At 38.8% G+C, this 22,459-nt stretch overlaps 1 protein-coding gene across 4 annotated transcripts; it reads right to left on the bottom strand.

Annotated features, from left to right (window-relative positions):
- Positions 1 to 286: 286 nt before the first annotated feature.
- RAB4A (RAB4A, member RAS oncogene family) lies at positions 287 to 21,074 on the bottom strand. Of its 4 annotated transcripts, none has more exons than XM_010707014.4 (9): positions 20,907 to 21,074; positions 15,038 to 15,061; positions 12,494 to 12,574; positions 11,845 to 11,959; positions 10,831 to 10,893; positions 8,623 to 8,777; positions 7,580 to 7,675; positions 5,035 to 5,195; positions 287 to 3,704 (listed from the first exon to the last, which is right to left on the bottom strand). In XM_010707014.4, exons 1-8 carry the CDS (start codon positions 20,935 to 20,937, stop codon positions 5,080 to 5,082), a joined length of 681 nt encoding a protein of 226 aa, XP_010705316.1. In that variant the 5' UTR covers positions 20,938 to 21,074; the 3' UTR covers positions 287 to 3,704; positions 5,035 to 5,079. The 4 variants fall into 4 exon arrangements, with proteins under 4 accessions (XP_010705316.1, XP_019468373.1, XP_010705317.1 ...); XM_019612828.3 differs by having other exon boundaries at positions 287 to 3,625; XM_010707015.4 differs by lacking the exon at positions 15,038 to 15,061.
- Between the last annotated feature and the right edge of the window lie 1,385 nt (positions 21,075 to 22,459).

Below are 22,459 nucleotides of genomic sequence, written 5' to 3'. Positions count from 1 at the left end.
AATGGGGTGGAAGCAGCAGGGTGCCAGGGTGGGGGCCTTCCTGTGCAGTGGGAGGCCCAGGGGAAGCTGCTGCCAGCAGGGACAGTGACGGCCTTGCTCTCTGTTGCTGTGAAATGCACTGCAGCAGTGCTCCAGTCTCCTACCTGCTCATACTTTTCCAGCCAAACACCAACTCCACTATAAATTTGTCTGAAATATTCTTTTCCTGACTATCTAACAGTTTGTCTTGGGGACTTCATTTAGCATGTAACTGCAGTACAAATAAATAGAATATTCTGTACCACCCTAGAAAAATCAAGAAAGATTCTTTATTTCTTGTTAGATACAAGCATGAAATGTAATATAAGCCAGTAGCCTCACTGAAAGGCAAAACAGATTTTAATAAGACATTTAGATCTTCTAAAGGACTGGAAGAGTTGAAGCTCTACATTCAGTAAATCCTAGGATGTGGCTGCCTGGGATTAGTTCACATAAAATTAAGCCATTTTGCTTTGGTAAGTTAATTTTGCATTAAAAGTCATCTGCAGTTTAACATATTTATCACTTAATATTTTCATGAGCTAGGTTTGTTAAAGCTTGAAATTGATTCCACAGCTGTTATGGGCATAACATTTATTTTTAGAAACAAATACTCAGGAAAACTAGTAAACACTGTTGCTTATAGTATTGCTTCCCAGAATATTGCCTTCTGGAGTTGCCATTTTAGAAGGTATCTTTTTAAAATGTCAGTGAGATGCAGCATGGGGATGCAAGACTACAAAAACATAAATCTGGTTAAGTTGCACTAAGATAGTAGGAACATATATTTATAGAAATAGTAAAAACATGTTAACTCTGATTATAAGGCAAGTATTTTTTCCTTCCTCCTGGGAAGGAGACAGCATAAGACAAGTTGTTACCAAACAATGAAACTGCTTACTGCTGCTTAACCAGAGAACTTGTGCACATGTGAACCAGTATAAAACAGAGGTCCAATTTGTATATAAAGGAAAAAAGAAATAGAAAATGTATTTTTAAAAAAGTCAGGAAAAACCAACCACACTTCAAAGTCCCTACATTTCTTTCATTAGTGGCCTATTTGGAAGCAACAGAACTAAATAACTCCTCTTATTCTTCAAACTGCTAGCATAATAATAAAAGTAAGTTTTAATCAAGTGCCAACCCCCCCTCAACCATTTTAAGTGGCAGAGGGGGAGACCTTCAGCTTTGTGCTATGTCACAACTGGTCAGTGCTCAGCTTTCACTTTATCAGTGTACCAAGAAATCTGATTAGATGAAGGGGAAATGGATTCCTCTGTTATTTTTTCCAGCATTTCAGTAGTGGTTTGGTGTTTCAGAACTGACACATTCCCCTTCACTCTGCCATCATCCAGAACTCTGGCAAAAATGCAAAACAGTTGAACAACAGGCCATTTGCACTGGTAGAGGAGCTAACTGCATCCAACCTCTACTTCAAGGGACTGCTTTTGGTACCTCCATCTGGTTTTGGATTAGTGGAAGCCAAATTAAGTTGTTATGGCTGACAGGTAAGGTCTATTTGGAGTTCTTTCTTTTATGTTCCTGTAAATGCAGAATTAAGATGCCTCAAAAAAAAAAATTGAATTTTATCAGTGAGAGAGTATGCCTTAGGAAGAATTATTATTAGTTATGCAACAAATCTAAATCCTAAGTAACACAGGACACAGCCAAGAGCTGTAACAAGACTTTGGACTCTACAGTCTTTTAAAAACTTACTGTGTACTGGAAGAGTCTAGGGTTAATTTAATTATTTTGTATTTTTATTTCAGAGATGGCCAATGTATATAGTTTTAAGACAAACAGCCATTTGAAACAAAAATGTCAGGACAATTATTTTTTCCACACAATTCTAATTCTATGAAAGATGGAATACTGCCGTCTCTGTAGCATCCTTGGTTTGCTTGTGTGCTTTAACTGCCCTCTGAATCACAGCAGCAGTTCAGTTTTCTGATTTAGTTTTTAAATATGCACCTGACAAGTATTCCTTAAATAAAAAATATTCATATATAGAAAATAAAGCATGTTTTTCCTTGGAATTTTCATACTGTGTTCTGATGAGATAAACTATTTTCTGTGTTCACTTGCATTTCCAAAAAGACTTCCAATTTCTAATTACATAAGGAACTAAGTAAAAACATCACTAGCAATTTATATCCATACAAGTGAACTATCATTTCCCTTGTGGCAACAGTTTTAGTTCAGATACCTCCAGCAACACTTCCCACAGCTCCTTATCTGACAACATGAAAGCCGTCTCTCTTACCTGATCAGTTGTCATGATGTTGTAAAAGTGATACATACTGCTTCTGTCCTCACACTTAAGCCCTCTGCCAGTCTATTCTGTCTCCAGCTGAGCAATGACAACAGAGCTCCTACCCCCTCACCCCATACCTCCTTCTTGCCATATAAGAAGGCAGAAGGGAAGTATTAATTGCTTGAATGAGAAATGAAGTCAGCACTAAGGCTGATGTTTCCCCGATGAGTTTCATAGGAAGAATGAACTACATCAGCAGCATTTATTTCTTTCTTCCCTTATATGAGTCTCCTGGAAGCAATGTTGACAGTGTTACATACCATATTTTCCCCAGAAGTTCAAAAGGTAGGGCTCCAGCAAGACAGACTCTTCAGTTCCTGATTTTGAAGTCTAACTTCACCATCCAAGTTCTTAATTGTATTTTATAAATGATTAAGATACCAGTATTCTAAATCATACATTCGGGTTACTTTAGAAGAATCAACCTGGGTTCGGTTTGTACCTCACAAGGTATGCTTCAGCAGAAATCATTTTTTCTACGGTGATTGCTTAGTTAGCATTCAGAGGTTAATAAAACTCCTACTGTGACAGGTTTCCAGAAGCCCATGCCCAACACTAGAATTACGAAACACACAGAAGATGCACAATTCTGTTCACATATAAATACTATCTTCATGACACCAGTGCTATACAAAACATCAGAACCAAGAAAACAAAAATTCTGAAATCCACATCAGTTAACAGCCATTTGAGAGATTAAAATGTTTTCCTGAACTTTTAAAGTTTGATAAAAGAGCTTCAAAAGATGATATATAAGAATTGTAATAAAACAGGTGAACTTCAATAAAAACGTCTTTTCCAACTTCATGTATTACCCAAACCAAGCAACCAAAACTAACCCCATATTGAGAACCAGTCAGAACGTGGCAAAAGAAATGGGGGAAGTAGGGGGGGGAGAAAAACCACCATCCCTCACTGACACCGCCAGTGGTTTTATAATTCATGGCATAAACTATTATGTAACAAACATAACAAAGCCTACTTCAGTTAACTTTTAGTTTCTACAATAAAAAAATAAAATATTAAACAGTTGTAGTGCAATGTTCTATCATCATATATATATATATATATATATATCATGCTTTGTAAATTTACTGTTACATTATTTACAGTATATAGTAACGCTTTCAACTAAAGGTGAAATAAAAATAGGAAATGGAAAACGTTTACATACAGGTATCACTGTAACACTTCCCACTGAGTTAGCAGGTTCGCTTTACAGGCTTGTGCCACATGAACATTCCTGCTCCACACCACACGATGCACCTCCCTGTCAGCAGTGGTCTGCTCTGGCTGTACACAGAGGAAAGATGGTTTTCAAAACTGCACAGCTTTCAAGCTTTATTTCTTCAAACACCATTTGTATGGACAGCTGAAAAATACACAAGAACTCCATTGTTTATTTACATCTGATCAATCTTGGAAACTCAACTGCTGAAATAAAAATCAGTAGACAGCTGTAGAGCCATATATAATTGGACTAAATGAACGCCCTTTTATAGCAGTTTCTCAGTTGAAGAAAGCTGCTGTATGGGGAGAAAAAAAAAAAGGGAGGAAAGCAGTTCAAGGATTCTTATGCATTATTTAAAATTCTGAGATTTAATTGGGAGCTAAGCTCTTGGAACAGAGAACAAAATATGAGAACATATAATTTAATGCTGCTTTATTTAACATTCTGTAAAGCTTCTGCTGGCAGTTTGAATAATGCTGGTGGACACCGTCCAAACTGATAAAAATGAAACAGGAAAGAAATATGTAGTAACTATACTTCCAGTAATAGTTTCATTTGATACTGCAGCCCTCAAGTTAGGAAAGTAAGACTGAATGATGTTAGAATAACTTAATTACACAACAATTTCTTAATTACCTTCCTTAGTGACTGAGGGGGGCAGGGCTGTCCTAACAGCCCTTAATAATATCCCCGAATATTGAAACATATCTAAGACAACTCTTTATAAGAAAGGCTAACCATCAAGCTCTTTCTGGGATCAGGCTTTACAACTTTCAGCCCTCTTCCCCTATTATGCTGAAGTGAGGAATGGATTATTTCTTTCCTTTGTTCAGCATCTTTAGGACACTACACCTAGTCCATAAGCTGCAGTAGCCCAAGAAGAGATGCTGTAGATACTAACACTGCCTAAGCAGCAAATATTGCTGTTCTGCAGTTGATATTTCTGCTTGAGGTACACAGGAATCAGAATCATTCTGGGCTGGTTTTAGGCCCAGATGTCAGTGGAAGTCTGAAATCCAGTATTTCATTTTCCAGTCTCAATGTTTAAACATTAAAAAAAAAAAAAAAGTGCTATATAAGAGTTTTGGACAAGATAGTGCCCCCTACACTTTATAAATTCTTGTTTCTAGTAACACTTGTTCATTATACTATGGAAATGATCCATTTTTCCCTATAGTGCATTAGGTAACTATTTAAACTCTAATGCATTTCAGAGATACAGAATTCCAAAGTGTTATCCACAGTATTACCCAGCAAAAATTCATCAGTGCTTCAGCAGAAGCACTGTTTGTGCTTTGATGGACAGACAGTAGAAGTACAAAAACAAACAACAAAGAAATTAATTCTACTGTGCATTATTTCACTAGATTCCACAGTGCTTTGCAGGTTGTGAAAAAGCCAAGCACTTGATATGGCATATTTCTCAAGTATGGTTAACTTAGGAAACACTCAAAGATTTCTGTAATCTTACTTTCTGTATCTAAAGTGAGTATTTTGGATTTTGTGTTTTGCTTCTTTAACATCCACATTCCTGAGCACTTTGTGCCTGTGCTCTTCGTGGTGATCTCAGCTGTCTCAAGGCAGCATCTCCATACTGAATACCCGAGCCCATTCTTTCTGGATCTAATTCTCCTGAAAAGAAACAAAATGGTCACAGGAGATAGATTACTTACAAATAATACATTCCAATTTAAATGACAATATCAGAAACAAATATGTAATGACACTCTGCTCTGATTATGGAGAGATCTATTGCAATTCTGTTTATTTTTAGGCAACTCCAAAACTGTACCATTTTATCCTGTAATTTCAGCTGTGGGTCCTTCATGATAATGATGAAGCGGCTCATTGCTGAGCTAGGCTGCAACAGTAAGTGCTTTTCCACTAACTACTTCTTAAAAAGGAAATGACTAAAACGTGTTCTGCAAATACTGTTTCATGTTAAGAGACATACGCTTTCAGATTCTACTATGTAAGGAAAGAAGCACTGTAAATACACCAAGCCAAAGAAAAATGGATCAATCTCAGAGTCCACAAAGCACTGCCCAAGAAGAAATGGCTTCAGCCTTCCCTGCTTTTGCTGTCTACTGCTGTAACTGGTTTACTCCACACCCTGTGCCTTCAGAAATTTCCTTACAGATCCATGGAGAGCTGGCCAAAATTAGAAACAACTAGTTAAAATAAAAAATACCCCTGAATAATTCAGATCAGTTCTTCAGGTTCACTGCATATATCTACTCCCCCTGTGAGTGAGGAGATGACACCATGGTGAGCGTGACACCAGCTTGAGGGTAGGGCTACTATTCAGAAAATACCATGAATGAGCTGGAGGAGCAGGACAGCAGGAATCTTGTGGAATTCAACAACTACACACACAGAGCCTTTTATCTGTGACAAAACAAGACCAAGCACAGGTACAGGCTGGAGACCAACTACTTAGGTAGCAATTCTGCAAAAAAAGAAGCAGGGATCTTAACAGACAAAGTGACCATGAGACACTGTACACGCTTGTGACAAAGAGTAAATAACGCACAGGGCTGTAACAGCATGACTGTGGCCAGAAGGCTGATGGAAGTGATTATTTTGCTCTACCTGGCACGTTCAAATCCACACAGAATCATCCAGAACATCTAAAACCCTGTGTTCAGTTTTGCATTCCCCAGTAACAAAGGATGAACTGGAGAGAGTCCAGGAAAAGACTGCTGTGGCAATTGCAGGCTGAAGCTCAGTATGTTCAAAAAGAAGCTAAGGGAGCTGTGTTTGCTTAGCCTGGAAGAGAGAAGGCTAAGAGGGAATGTATATCTATGACTGCATGGTCTTACGGATGTAAAGACTAGAACCAGACTGCATACAGAAATAATAAAAGGAGGAGAGCTAAGGAACACAGCCTGCACGAGTGGAATTTCTGAACACACAAGGGAGATGAAAATGTCACTGTACACTTCAGTCAGCATTGAGACACATTGTCCAAAGGGGCTGTGGAACCTCCACTCTCAGAGCATCTCACAGTGTGCCTCAATATGCTGTGGGCAACCTGCTTTCACGCTGAAGCTGAATCTAAAACAGGGGGCTGGATCAGAGACCTTCAGTAGTTCTTTCCAGACTCAATTTTTTTCATGACTCAGTGCATGACTGCTGATAGAAGGGACAGGCCAAGCAGATAACAGAAAGCAGGACTTACTTCTGTTATGGTAATGCCTCTTTAGATCAGTTATGGGAATACTAACTAGCCAAATGCTGCTTTTTGTTGTTGTCTTTGGTTTTGCTTTTCTTTTTTTATTTTGTTGGTTTTTTTTATTGTTTGTTTTGCTTAAAATGAAGGAGGCTGTTTGGCACTGATTTTGATGCAGTAATGAGGAAATTTCTATGAAAATATTATACTACTATTTTTTTTTGTTGTTTGGCATTCAAAATGAGTAAGATATCAAACAAATTTAAAAAAAAAATGAAAAATCAGAATAACACATTAGCTCTAGTGACACATAACACATCGGAGCCTATTTCTGACAAAAGCTTGCCCACTTGCATTGAGAAATTTCTGGCATATTTCTAGATCTGCAGGAAGAAAAATGACTTCTACTGAGGCCAGGAAGGTCACATCAGAGAAACACAGTTGCTAGGAAACATCCCTGGTATTTTGTGTTAAGTGTTCAAATTCTCTTGGTCATATTGCCTGCAGTATATGAGAAGCAGAATTAAAAGTTACGCCCTTATACCATGTTCTTCTTTTGCTTTGCTAAAGCTGTCTAATGTCAGGCTTCACGGTTGTATGCACATAATCCACAGAACATGCAACCTACATGCTGAGCTCACTATTAAGGTAAATGCTGTACATCCACAATCTACCTCTCCCCCCTTATTAGACCTTACCTTACTGTTCATTCCTGTTAAAACATACAGCTATAAAACAAATGGATTATATTACCACAACTAAATAACTTTAGATGTTGATACTTAAACACATACTTTAAGTTTTTAGGAAAAAAAAGATGAAAGTAATATTAATTTCTGTTTACCTGATTCAATTTTATTGAGTATTTTTCTTGCACACTGTACAAAGGCCTCCTCAACATTTTCCCCCGTTAGTGCACTTGTTTCCAAGAACATCAGCTCTGCATTGGACACCAGAAAAAACAATCTCAAAGCAAGCCTGGAATATCTGATACAGCAATTCAAGCATGAAAATTAATAGAAACGTTTTTTCTTAGACTTGTTGAGAGCTATCCTCCAATAGCATGGTCCTGAAACAGTTATTTTATGAAGGAAAAACTTCTAGACACACAAAAACTTCCTCTAAAACTTCAGAAATGTAAAAACGAAGACTCTAAACACAATTACCTGGGCTGCACATGCAAAATGCACATGCACATGAAAACAAAGTACTTCATATTGGTTCCTGTTAACAGAAAGCTATATGCAAGACGAAAGCCAGCAATAGCAGTAAAATACATGGTAGAAAAGACCCAATAATCAATTTATAAAACTAAAAAGAGACTTTACTGATACTAGGACTGCAGTACAAAGGTTAGACTGGCTTCAGCTGCTACAGAAACATGCTTCCACAGACTGAAAATTTTGGACGCTACAGATCAGTCTTCTGGATCCACACCATATATTGAACTTTGTTTACCACAAGTCAAATGTACTGCTTTCAACTGCAGCCAACCCCATTCCATCTTGTCTATAATCTAGAAAGCCTGCAAGATGCTAAAAACCAGGAAACCTTACTCTGAATTTTTCTCTCCAGCTCCTCAGTTGCAAGGTAAAAAGAAAAGTCATATTACATGCTCTAAAGAATATGACACCACATAGAAGATATTCTTTAAGTAGCAGCTCTGGGAGAATCATCAATAGCAGGACAAATAGTACATGCAGTTCTTATTACAGGCACTGTCCTCATGTCTCTCTCAGAAAAGAGAACAGATACAGTGGACCATCAAAGTATTCCCTAGTAGCAAAAAAAACAACCCCCCAAACAAAAAAAGACTGTTCTAAGTACTAAACATCTTTCAACATTACATGAAGATTTTTTTATTTGTTTATTTTTTTTACTACTTACCATTTTCTTGTGCAAACCGGGATGCTTCTAGAAAGGTTACTTCACGATCTGCATCAAGATCTTTTTTGTTTCCACACAGTATTATCACAATATTTTGACTCGCTAACATTCTTGCGTCCGTCAGCCAATTAGTGAGAGCATTGTAGGTTTCTCGGCTGCGATGAAAAAAAACATGTTAGAAAACACTCATTTCTAGCAAGCAGATCACTGAACTAAAACTTCTGAAGGCACATTTACATATCGCCGAGCCACAAGACTGTACTAGTCAGGCAAGTCATCTACACACCTCAATTACACCAGCAACGAACTGGGGAGAGTATCAAGTTCCTTCAAGAAACAAGAAGTGTAAAGTTCTTAAAAAGCAAAATCAAATCAATCACAACCAAACCCAGACAATTTCTTTTCAGCAGCTTCTCTCTCTGAAGTCAAGAAACACTGTGTAGTCTGCTGCTAGAGCCTATAGAAAGCAGTACCTCTCAGTTCACTTCTCATAGCGTTTATGAATGTTCTGCTCCACCACTGCCTTAATACCTTTCATTAGATAGTCATTCTGATTAATAAATTATCATCTAGACAGCAGGACTCATGAGCTGAAACACATGAAATCCTGGTTGCAGCTCCAAAGAACTTTGAGATCTCTTCTGAAGTGTCACTAAGATGTTTTGGAGTGGCAGTCCCAGACAAAAGGGGAACGGATGATTAAACACACATATAGCTCATGATACGTCAGCATTTGGCTACACGTAGCCTTTGAGAAGTAGTAGCTCACTCCTTATTAATGCAAAAAGCCCACAGATTGGAAGTCATGAAAATAAACAAGAAGATACTTTGTTAATGTGAAAAGCTAAAATTTGAAGCGCTAATCTAGTTTCAGCCTTCTGTGCATGAAATTTAGGAATAGCGATGAGTTATTAATATGCAATTCAATAAATAAGTTCCAGACGGTATTATAAGAATTAACTACGCTAATGGAGAACTGTGGGCCTGAAGTATCACATTTGTATTAAAACCAAAACCAAAGGCATTTATCCTGCTCACATCAGTAGTCATTATAGTGGCGGGCAAAGCTAAAACCATCAAGAAGACTGACTGACAAATGAGTCCAGCTGACCTTAAGCACAGAACACTGATTTTGAAGAGTGCTCAAGGGAAAACAGTACAACAGTACACTCAGGAAAAAAAAGCAATACATACAGCAAGTCATCATTAACCAACACAAAGCTTATCTGACAAGCACTAGTCTACCATGGCCAGAAAAAAAAAAAAATGCAGAAGTGTGCAATGGTATTCTACAGGCTGCCTACAACATTAAAACAAACAAAAAACCCACAACAAACAAATGAGATTAAAATATTTTTGAGCTATAGTTAAAGAACACATGGGTAAAGCTAGCTTCTCCAGATGATAACCTGTTACACCAGCAGTTTCCACAGAAGCATACTACCTTACAAGTGGCTACATTACAAGTGGATTAAGTCTGCTCTAAATTTCTGTTGCATACCACCAGTGTCAGATTGTTTTTTCACGAAACTGAGAAATACAGACCAGTTCAGAGGTTTATTAATCTCTTTGGAAAACCATGAATGCAAAATATATATCAAAAACACAATAACAAGACACGCACAGTGATCTTTTCTCAGTTTATTCAGTTCCTAACAGCTGCTGCTTACAGACTTCCTGAGCCACTGGCTGCACATAGTCCAGCATGATTACTTTTATTGGTGGGCCAATTCCTACATATTTCTAACCCCCTGAGCCTTTGTACATTTATGGCTTTCATAATCATAGAATCACAGAACGGCCTGGGTTGAAAAGGACCACAAAGATCATCCAGTTTCAACCCCCCTACTATATGTGGGGTCATCAGCCACCAGACCAGGCTGTCCAGAGCCACATCCAACCTGGCTTTAAAGGCCTCCAGGGATGGGGCATCCACAGCCTCCCTGGGCAACCTGTTCCAGTGAGTTACCACCCTCTGTGTGAAAAACTTCCTCTTAATATCTAACCTAAACCTCCTGTCTCAGTTTAAAATAATATTTCATGTAAGCAAGTTCCAAGGTTTAGATATGCACTAAAACAGCAATACTTTTTGTATTTCTTTTCTTTTTGTCTATTCTCTCTCAGAGGATTAGATACACGGAAGGGAATCCAGTTATTCATTAATTGCTTCTGACAGCCAATAAACCAAAGAGGGGCTAGTTTTCTTACCTGGTTATATCATAGACAAGTAAAGCACCTGCAGCACCTCTATAGTAACTTCTTGTTACAGACCTGAAATATAATTGACAGATAGATATACATTTTTGCTGTATATGTTGTTTAAAGTCTAGGTTTTATGTATCTACTGTATTATATAAGCAATTATATATATTTTTTAAATAAGAAGAAAAAAGTGATTTTAATCGTAATGCAGCAGCAAAAACTTGTAACTAGGCTTTTGACAGATGACAAGTTTTCAAGGAATGCAGTCATACAATGATTTCTGAAAGTCTATTCTGATCCACGTCCTGCTGAAGATACATTTAAAATATGGCCTAACACAGAACTGGAGATGGTGGTGGTAATTGCTCAGCTTTCATGCCACAGTTAACTTATGTTTCATCTTTCAGCAGTAAAGGGTGAGTGAAGTAAATGCCATTGAACAACTTAAGACCCCTTAAAAAGGAGGCAAAGAATGCAAAGCATTCTTCAAAAGGTAGAGGATGAATTAAAAACAGATTACTAAGTATGCTAAGTTTGATCAGTCTTAAAAAGAAAAGGCTCACATAGATTATAAAAAGCACCTGGAGAAAAGAGTCTGCACATCTGTAAATGCATTCAACTTAAAGGAACATCGTTTTCATGAGCCTCCAGAACAAGCTCCTCACAATCTCAGGGTATATAGCCAACAGACTGGAGACACCTTACTGCGTATCACTGCTTGGCTTTGCCTGTTAGAGGACAAGTATTTGGATTGCAGTCCATTCCCCAGACTTTTACCACTGCACTCACCTTTGTTAACCACTGGTAGCTCTCTACACTCTGTAAATAAGCAAAACAGACCCTCCCAAACCAATAAAAATACCTCTGAGAGATCATATTTGGTAGCAAATATACTCAAACACATAACTTCTTTGCCAAATTTGATACATGCCCGCATTTAAGCAGGAATAGATAATACCCAACATCCAAAGTAATGATTTAACAAGAAACAACATTTAATAAAATAGCTGAAAAGGGTACCTGAATCTCTCTTGTCCTGCTGTATCCCATATCTGCAATTTCACATATTTGCCACCAACATTTATGATCTTTGAACCAAATTCCACTCCTATGGTATGATTCGAATCATCTTTAACTAAACAAAGAAAAAAAAAGAAAAGAAAAAACATTTATTATTTGGAAAAATATTTGGGGTGAATAAGTAGTTTGCATTAAATCCAACTTAGGTGTGATAAAAATTTCCCGGTGTTCAAATTACAAACTACCTGAACAAACAAAATCAGCGCAGCTATTGCCATCATGCAGAAAAAAAGATTTCTTACAAGTTTTGAACATCCCATTGAATTAAAAATTATTACTAGAATGGCCTGCCTTAATCAAGTTATATGGCTCCCACTAACGAATGGAAAGACAACATTTTCTGCAATTTTGTTTTCTAATACTGCATGGCAATTAAAATAGAAAGAAAAGCAGAGCACAAAATGCCAGTCTTTTCCATGAATATGCAAAATATGTTTCTTTTTTAATGTTAAGACACTACTGCACATATTCTCAGCAATAAGTTTCTTGATTATACACCATAATCTCAGAGCTGTTTCTCAAGAGAATTACAGTTTGGCTGAGGAAGATAACTCTTTAGGGAACCCTTGCTGCGCTCACATATACTTACATTTCTTTTCAATAAATTGGTGTAGTAAACAGGATTTTCCAGTCCCAGCATTTCCTATCACCAAGAACTTAAACAGGAAATCTGAAGATTAAAAAAAAAAAATTGCTAACTTTTAGTGATGTTAGAAAGTGAGAGCAAAGAGTGTTACTTGTTTATGGGGATACAAGAATGACAACAGGAGATGAAAATGATGGAATCAGAAGGCATCTGGCTGACTTTTCTACCAGCAACCCACTTTATGGGTAAATAAGCTATTAGCTACAGTCAGTACAAATGCCCTCTATAACAACATCAATTCAAACAAACAAAACCCAACAGACCTTTTAATACTTGTATAATCTGAAAAAAGTGGAATGTGTTTTCTACAAATTTACCGGCAAGGTTTTTTTTATTCTGGAATCTCTGCTTTTGTGTTTCTTCCTTATGGCAAATTAAGGAAGTTACTTCTGGCACTTCACCTACTTAGGTGCCATTTACATCAGCATTCATTTAGTGATGCCAATACTCAAAATCTCTTTTGTCTTGTTGCAGACACTGCTTTGATACTACCTTTCCAGTTTTGCTAAAGACCGAAGAAAGCTTCCTCGTCTTATCAAAGATTTGCACTGATAAACTATAATAATGTTTACAATTACTTTTCCAACTATTTATTTTACTACCAACAGCATTCTTTTACAGTCATCTTTACAACATTACTGCATCATTTCTATTATAAACACAGTAGGTCTCCAGAAGACAACAGATAAGCATGCAATGACAAGGATTAAGCTTTCAATACAAACAAAAATAGAAACCTAGCATTAATTTCATTAACACTGTTCAAAGCTCTCAAATGCGTTACAGTAAATACTAGTTCATGGGATGGCAGAATAAAAAGAGGAATACACACCAACTCAGTCAAAGCACTGATTCATTATTTCACCAGAATTTTGTTTGAACCTCTGGCTTTGTAAGTTGAATTTAACATGCACAAAGAAGTCTGCCCAGTTATTTTCTTTTATGAAGGAATTATAGCATCACAGAATCTCAGAATGTCAGGGATTGGAAGGGACTTCAAAAGATCATCTAGTCCAATCAGCCTGCTGTAGCAGGAACACCAATTACAGAATGGTTTGGGTTGGAAGGGACATTTAAGATCACGTGGTCCACAACCCCCTGATACAGGCAGGGACACCTCCCTCTAGACCAGGTTGCTCAAGATTCTACGATTCTATAAAAATTTAAATAAATAAAAATAAGAGTATCTTATATGCTTATTCACGGTAAGCAGTTTCCCCACTGTTGAAAATTCAATAGCAAAAATGAGGGCTATGAATCTAGGAATGTCCAACATCCTTTGTTTTCAGTTGTCCTTCAGATGTTATCTTTAAGATGAAGTATTATTTTTACATATCATCTTTACATGATTTTTTGTTTCAAACATTGTAACAGACTTTGGAATGGACTCTATTCTGAAAGAAGAGATTGCCTTTTTTCACTCACAAATATAATCATTTACAGTCTCTAGACATTCTGTTCCAAACTCCTATCGTTCTTCCCACCTCCATTCAGCCATTTGTGCTTTCGAGACCAAGAAAAGAGATTTTGGTTCAGGCTGTGAAATACTGCCTATTATCTCCTGTACAGAAGGACCCTTTACGTCATTTCAATTGCAAAACACACTGAGGCTCAGAATATTTCATCCTTCAGACTATCAAATCTCAACTGCTAGCATGAAATGTATGTAAGTCATAAATAACCCTTAAGTGTTTGGTTAAGAAGTTTCTCTTTTATGGACCAAATAACACTAGTGAGCTACTTTGTGCACCTTCTTATATATTTAACCAATGTGGGTGTGTGTAATCTCACTGGTTTTATCACTTCCAAAGAGTTCCTCAAAAAGCAAAATGTTCTGAGACATCTGCAACTAGAATAGTGTTGTCTTGTCTCTGCAGCTTTTCCAAAAATAAATTTGAAACCCAGTTAAAACTGGTTCTCCTACATGTTTGGTAAATGCTGTTGCCAGAATTTCCTGTCAAAAACGACTAAAAAAAGTAAATCAAATATACCTTTCTTTCTCCCCCCCCCCATGGACTACTCATACAATTTAACAGCTACCATCAAACTACAACAGGAGACACATCATATCAACACTCTATTCCTACTCTAATTTCTCGGTCATTTTAGGCCCTGGTTGTTAAATGTGGTTGAGTAAAGGGCATATTTTACAATCCACATTATGCAGCACATTTAACAAGATGCTCCATTCTGTGCAGCCAGGCTGCTGGCCAGCAAGAAATTCTGAGACAATGGTGTCACTGTCAGGGACTGACAGGGAACAGACTGAGAACAGCAGTCTATTTTTCCTGAAGTGCTTCATATTTTGCTCTGAGGGCAAGAGTGATATTGGAGATTTCATATGAATTCCTTTAAATTGATATCATCACAGCACTTTACAGGTAGACTCCTAATTCATATTAAGATTCTACTGCGCCAGGCAACTTTAAGTGGGAATCTTTTCTACGGATAAATATTTGGATAGATGATTATTCATTATCTGCTTACCTGGTAGACAAAAAATGCTTCCATCTGCCAAAAAAAACAAACAAGTGTTCTAAGGTGAAACTTGAAACTGCAGTTTCATACAGTAACCACGTGAATTGTAAGGAAGTCTGTTTTAATCACTGATAGAATGGAAACAGCCAAAGCTTCTATAAAAATGAAAATCTTTTTGCGCTGAGGAAAGCAGCAACCTTTCAGAGCATGCAAACTTGTGGAGCAAGGAAATTAACACTCTGCAGTCACGTTCACAACGTACTTCTATCACTTGAAATGACTTTACACAAATTGCTTAAAAGAGCACAAGGCTCTCAGTTCAGCTTACGTTAATAGTTTATCCAGAAGCATCAGACAACATGTTTCAGGAAACGTGGAATACCGTGTACATTTAATCACCACGAAACAAGGACAGGAAAAGGCATGTGCCAATACCGAAAGTCACAAACACCCGTATTTATTGAGTTGATGTGCTGGGTTATGAATCTAGAAATGCTCTCAATGAAGAAACGTAGCAGGTAAGAAGAGAGAGAATAGTTTTTCAGTTTACTATTCCAGAATGTATTTCTTATGGTGTCATTTTGCACGGTAACGACAAGCATTATTGGTAACGTTTTCTATAACTTCCTCATTGTTTGATTCAGAAGACATATCTTCTCTTTCAACTGTAAGGACACCTAAAAAAATTTAGCACAGCTCATAAACTGAATGAGACAGACTGAAAGAAGCTGCGTGCCCAAACTGAAACATTATTTTGTACTCAAAAAAAGCTTCCATGTATTAATTCTTTCCAATTTTACTGAATGCAACTCATATGCTAGTGTTTGTACTACTGCTTAGTTGTCCTTGTTTTTCTTTTTGAACTCCTCTCCCAGAGGAGTTAACTCATTTCATAGTTTTGTGTTTTTTTTCCTCTCCCTCCAATTGACAAAGAAGCTCTGAGCTCCAACATTCCAGTTAGCCACTAAGGCTGTCACCCTAGAGAAGTTTTTCTTATGAACTCTGTTCCTCCTTCATTGAGAAGCTGAAAAGGAACATCATTCCAATGTTAAAAATGCTTGCTATCATTCTGGCTACTAAGAAGATCTGGAAAAGTTAAAGTACTTTGCCTGTAAATAATGTCTTTATACAGAAAAAGGACTTAAAATGAAAATTAAACATTATGCCAAAAAGAAAAAGGGCTGCAAGACATGCACTAGAGAAAGCATAAAGAGATTAAAGATAGCATATCTTGGCTGTTTAAGAAAATAAGACATCATAATGAATCAACTTACTGCCTTCAGTAAGCTACACGCATCACCTGGTCCCACACTGGGTAGGGGTTACATGAAGCAAAGCAATGGGACTGATCCCTGTTCCCCAGCACAGGTGAAAAGCAATCAGTAACACCATGGCTCCACCCCAAAGAGGCACCAGCAGCTGAACTGCCGTGTGGAGGGGGAGGAAAGGGCTGAGGCGGGAGGAAAGAGGAGACAATTGTGGGCTTTGGCTCAACTACCATGGTAGATCAAAACCAGATGGTTGGTGTGGAAACCACCCCAGGACATCCAACCTCCTCCTTTGACTGAAATCGATTCCAGCAGAGGGAAAAAACCGAACAGCTTCTGAACGACTGCAGCTCAGTCTTTAAAATGTAGCATGAATTAAATTGTTTCCTGTATTCTTCTTAATACGCAAGGGAAAAAAAAAGAAAAAAAAAAATCGACCAAGTTATATCCTCTTTCATAAATCAGTCTTCTACCAAATCCTCGATAAAGAGTAGAACATACATTCATTAGTTTCCAAAGGATCAGCAGTATTTCATTCATGTCATAAAAAACAAAAACAACTTTCCTGGTAGTCAGATATCTTTTATTTTGTAGAAGTCTGCATAAGGGACGAGTGCTCTGAAGCAATCCTAATGGCAATATGCTGCCTCTAAATGAGAGAACAGCTCTCTCTTTACTCCTTTCTCTAGCAATAGCAATTAAGATCAACAGGTAGAACAGATAAACTTGGCTCAACTTGGCTCTTTATCTGCATAAAGACTGCTTAGAAGGAGGAAGCTCTCTTCCTGATGAACAAAAAAGCCATGCCCTCTAGGCAATAAAAGAAACTAGGAAATAAACTGAAGACCAAAGTGATAAATGAAAACACATTTGCTAAGTACATATGGGGAGCAGGGAAGGCAGGACTGGGAGAAAATCATGAGTCAAATTATCTAGACAGAAAAGAAATACATTTCAGTGGACGGGCAGCTTACGCATTCCAACCACAGACTGACAGACTCAGACTGGCAGTAGCAGATATTCAAGGAGAAAAGAGAGGAAATAGGAACTGAAGAGATTTGAGTGAAATGTACCATCTTCCCAAAGATGGTATAAGGCTAAAAGATTGCACTATTTAAAACTAAAAGGCGGTTTTGCATTTCTCAGTTAAGGGTAAGCCACTTTAAAAATCAATCCATATTTACCATAATGTGAAATTGCACTGGGAAGCAGGACAAACTCTGCACATGTCCCATAGTAACTATCTATATACACTACAGACACTGTATCCCAGCAAGCATGAGTTACTCACTGGAAAATTAAGAGATTAGATTTGTTTCCACTGTTACAAGCATGTTTTAGATTTTTTTTTATTTTTTTTAAGATTGTATTGGATCATTCTATTGTAGTTGTACTACAGTAGAAATCCCAGCTTGTTCCAGTTTGTATCTCAACTGAGTACTGTCAGACTCATGTTACCACTCCAAACCGAGCTGAAAACATGGAGAGAATGGAAAACTACACACTGAAGGACAACATCCCAAACACTATTTCTATTAATTATTCAATCTATCATAATACTGCTTCCCAGAGCAAACTGAGTCATCACTCCCATGCTAACAACACTACAGAGAAGAGAGAGTACAATTCTGGTAATACATTTGCAGTGAACTATCATTGGATGTTTGCATGGTGAAACTTGGACTTAGAAGACTTTTTTTTTTTTCCAGTGAAATCAAGTAAATTTATAACAGTTGTGTGATGCAGCCATGACAATTTGAACAAAAACTGCATTTCGTATCAGTCCATTTCACTATCTGCTGTAGAAACTGGCACTCAAGTTCCAGAGGTCTCCAGCTCTTGATGCTCCACCAGTAGCAACGTCAAGCAAGCAAAAAGTTGCAGATAAAATTAAATTCATACTCATATCTAATCCAGTTACAACTTTTCATTCCCTATTTCTACAACTATTACAATTGGTGGGCAACAGGTTCAAGGCTTGAAAACGTGGCAGTGTTTCTAACCACCTCCCACCTTGCTCTAGAACAAGATCAATGCTCAAAGATCATTCATATACATGAAGATACTCCAAGGAGCCTGGAAAACATCGAGCCCAAAGCCTCAAAAATATTAATCAAATACACAGTGAAATTCAACCCATTAGGAAAACTTTCTTTTTTTTTTTTTCTTAAGGGTAACTGGCAACAGTAAGAGAAAGGAGAAGCACCCTTAATTGTTGGATTATAACTTCTACTGCAGGTAATTTACAATATTGCTATTAAACAGGAAGCCTTGTAAGGATCTTCCAGAAAGAAAGGAATTGAGCAAAGTTAGTACAGTTTTCAAATCCTGAGAGTAAAGCAAAATCATTGGTTATGGTAAAGCAGTTTCATTAAGCAGAAAAATATTTCTTAGAAAAAAAAGAAATAGCCCCCATCCCTAGCATCAGGAATTCCCAAGAAATTCTAAGAAAGCTCAAAGGCTTGCCAAATATTTCTAATACCCAAATGCATTCTGAAAAGGAAGAGGTCGCCTAAGTAAGTTTCTTCTAAATAGCTTTTGGAAAAATACAGTTTACAGTCTGAAAAATACAGGGCCAAAACATCATCATAATTAGAAGAATCTAAGTAAAAGTGCTATGTATAGTTATTCATCAGTTACAAGAAGAAAAAAAAAAGAGAAATACAACATTTACACGTAGCTAGCACTGACAGCTAGCAAACAGACTGCAATGTCTCAAAATTTCAAATAGACAAGTAATGCATAGTCCTCAAAATCACAGCAACTCAGTCAAAACCATCAAAAGTGATACCAACCCCTAGCTGAGCCATGGCAGCTAACATTAAAAAGACTAAAAACTTTTAATGGCAAGAATGAAGGCAAGTTAACTTGTATTGTTTTATGCAAATGCATTTTATCTTTCCATCAATAAGGTCTATGCAACCATGAGTGAAATCACAAAGAGGGGAGATGGAGATAAATATCACACTGTTCCAGCAGAAGAGCTAAGGTCATTAAGTAAAACTGGCCATCAAGTAGAACTCAAACAACAATAAGAAGGCTCTTCACAGAACAGATCATTTACATAGGGAGCTCCCTGCCAAAGGGTGCCATGAACACAAATTTGCATTCGAGAAAAGACTGGGCGAGTTCACTGAAGAAAAACCTGCTGAGGATTTCTCACAAGAAACTACAGTTGGCTCTGGGAACTATTAAAATAGTTGGAGACTGAAGAATGTTATGGAAAGCATCTCATATGCTTGCCCTGCTCTCATCCTCTTTCCAAGATACCAATAGGACATTGCAAATTAGATACTGGTTACTCCTGTGGTCAGAGATAGCATAACATTGTTAACATCTACATCATGCCATAACTTGATTTATATTTTTCCATCTACTTTAAATCTTGATAGTCACGTACTTCAGCTCATAATTTCTATAGCTTGTGTACAAAAAGAATAAACATTGGAACTCGGAAGAAAAATACACCAAACAGAAAACCCACAACAACTGCAAAACATCAGTGTTAAGGCCATAGTTTCTAGGACACCAAACCAATTAGAAAGTATCAATAGTTACACTGGGCTTACAATTACTATTCTGCATCACTGAACCAATGCAAAAAATGTCTGAAGTGTACTTGTTTAAAGATGCAATCATCTATATGATGCTGCTACGACAGCAAGCAGGCTAAAGAGCACAGCTAGAGTACTTTCCACCTTCTCCGGTTGCTGATCCATTTGATTGCTTGGAAAGCACCAATTCCAATGCAACCATAGCAGAAATGATGACAGCTCTTGATCACATGAATTTAGACTACAAGAAGTTGGTCCAAACTCTCATCTAGATCTACAAGGCACGCCCCTCGTCCAGCTTCTGCCTACCTGTTTCAAGCATGGAAAAAAGAAGCAGGGTCTCAATGCTTACGCTTCAAGGGCTGCCTCATGCTCTTGCCTCATTTTGCCCAACAGTTCTTCAAACTTGCTGTACACTAAAGCATTGACCACTGTGAAAAAACAGCCACTGGTGGAAACTGAAAGCAAACAGGCTTGCGCAGCAGAAGCCAGCAGTTAACATACTGATAAGAACTCCTGCTGGCAACACCAGGCTGTCTCACAGCCAGCAGAGGTATTGCACCTCACTGCACTGCACCTACGGAAGCTATTTATTTCCAGGACCGTGCTCTCCCAGCAGTGAGACACACGTCCAAGTCAGAACTGCTGCTGAGGACGGAGGAGACGAAGCAACACACCCACCACACCACACCGCGTTCGAGGCTGCTCTCACCCACCCTAGCGCCCCGGCACAGAGGCTTTGCAGCCTTTACGTGTGAGAGCGCTGCCGTTCTGCAAGATGTCACCGGCCGTGCTACGCAAAGGGGCGGAAAGCCGAGGTGATCCAAGCACGCTCAGCCGGCTCGAGCAAAGTTAGGGCAAAGAGGCACGCAGGCTACCGCTGCGGGCCAACGCCAGCCCTGCCCACGTACAGAGCCCTCGCTTTACCCCCAACCTCCTCCTCGGGGCCTCCGTTCCCCCGACGGGGGGCCGTGCTCCCGCTCTGAGCAGGGCCGCACCCGCTGCCCCCCGCTTCCCGTCACGGTCCGTTCGCATGGCTCCACCCCCGGCTCCTACCGTAGGTCTCGGACATGGCAGCCTGCGACATTTCGCGAGTAGCAAACCTCCCTCGCTCGCTCCGCTCCCGCGCCGTGCCCGAGAAGCGAGCCGCCGGGCGGAGACTCCCAACCCCACAGCACCGAGCGCACACCCCTCACCGCCGCCCCACCTCGCCTCGCCCCGCCCCGCCCCTGGCCCCGGCAGTCACGGCCGCTGCTGCGCATGCGCGCCCCGCTCCCACTCCCTCGGCACGGCGCAGGCGCGCGGAGTTCGTTGCGTTCCGCCGAGAGGAGGCGCGCCTTTGCGGTGCGCTCTGTAGAGCTGCTGGCGGAGGAGCGTGTTCTCGTCGGGGCAGAGCGGGCTGGTGGAGAGGGCAATTCCCTACCTTTCAAGTGTCTCGCAGCTCTCCTTGACAAGGCCGCGCTCTCTTGTGTCCCTCCGTCTGCAGCCTTCCCTCCCATCCCCTTACATCTTGTCCTTGGCATTCTAACTTCCCAGTCCTGCTCATCTGTTGTGTCCTGGGCCATAGGAAAATAGAACTGAGCCTTGAAGCTTGACCTAGCAGTACGGAATTCCTGACAGTTGATTACATACACAACATGTATTCAAAGATAAGTGGCAACAGCAACAGAAAAAAAAGACAGAACCAAACCGAAGCTTGGTTAACACAGAAGTAGACAGATTTTGCCTGATTCCTGAAACATATTGTGCTGTATCAGTAAGAGAACACGCAGATGTAGCCATCTTGCACTTGTACGTACAGTACACTAGGCTAAATGACAAATTAGTCTTGTGATATCAAAACAAGCTTACCTATAAAGCTATATTCGATAAATATCACACTCCTCTGCCTCCAGCCACTCCCAGTTAGCTAACATGCACATACTGATAAATACATCAGAAGTATATAGCCTTCTGTAAGTTATATTCTGTTAGTAATATTGAAGAAAAAGATGGGTGTTGGAAGAAAGGTAAAGGAAAGACAGAGCTGCTAATGGAGTCACCATTCCTGGAGTTGTCCAAGAAATGTGTAGATGTGGCACTGAGGGACATGGTTAGTGGGCATGGTGGGAATGGGTCGGCAGTTTGACTAGATAATCTTAGTGGCCTCTTCCAACCTTAATGATTCTGTGACTTTGAAAAGGAGAGGTGAAAAGGATTGGGCATTTCTACTTTGAAGAGGAAATTGAAAACAAAGTAAAATTCACAAAAATTCACAAATGAGTGCTTGCACTAGGTTGGATAATATATTGCTGGTATTTGAGGGATTTGAGAATATAGGCTACTGTATTTTAATAGAAATGTTAGTTCTGAGTAACCGAAAAATAAATAGCTACAACTGACCTCACTGGTGTCCATCTGTATTCTGAGAACGAAGAAAGCTGAAAGCCAAACATTTCATTTGTCTTCTGGCTCATGTAAAGACAGAGACATCATGTCAAATTGTGTCTGCAGATCAGACATTTAAACACTGTCATTTGTTCCCCAAATTAGTTTCACCACAGTTATTGTTCCTGTAATTGGCTGTGGTTGTAAAATTGCTGCCCAAAAGGCCATGTTGATATTTCTTT

The sequence above is a fragment of the Meleagris gallopavo genome, chromosome 2 (assembly GCF_905368555.1).
Source record: "Meleagris gallopavo chromosome 2, MGAL_WU_HG_1.1, whole genome shotgun sequence".
Taxonomy (NCBI): Eukaryota; Metazoa; Chordata; class Aves; order Galliformes; family Phasianidae; genus Meleagris; species Meleagris gallopavo.
Note: the sequence above shows the minus strand (reverse complement) of the source record. Positions and strands in the feature narration are given on the sequence as shown.

Bases quoted from the DNA above. Each gene is read 5' to 3' on its own strand.
- RAB4A (XM_010707014.4), bottom strand. From the start codon at position 20,937: ATGTCGCAGGCTGCCATGTCCGAGACCTACG. The intron at 12,575-15,037 runs GTAAGCAGATAA...TTTAATCTTCAG, and splicing joins AAGCATTTTTTGTCTACCAG to ATTTCCTGTTTAAGTTCTTG. The intron at 5,196-7,579 runs GTAAACAGAAAT...GTTTCTTTTCAG, and splicing joins ACTCAATAAAATTGAATCAG to GAGAATTAGATCCAGAAAGA.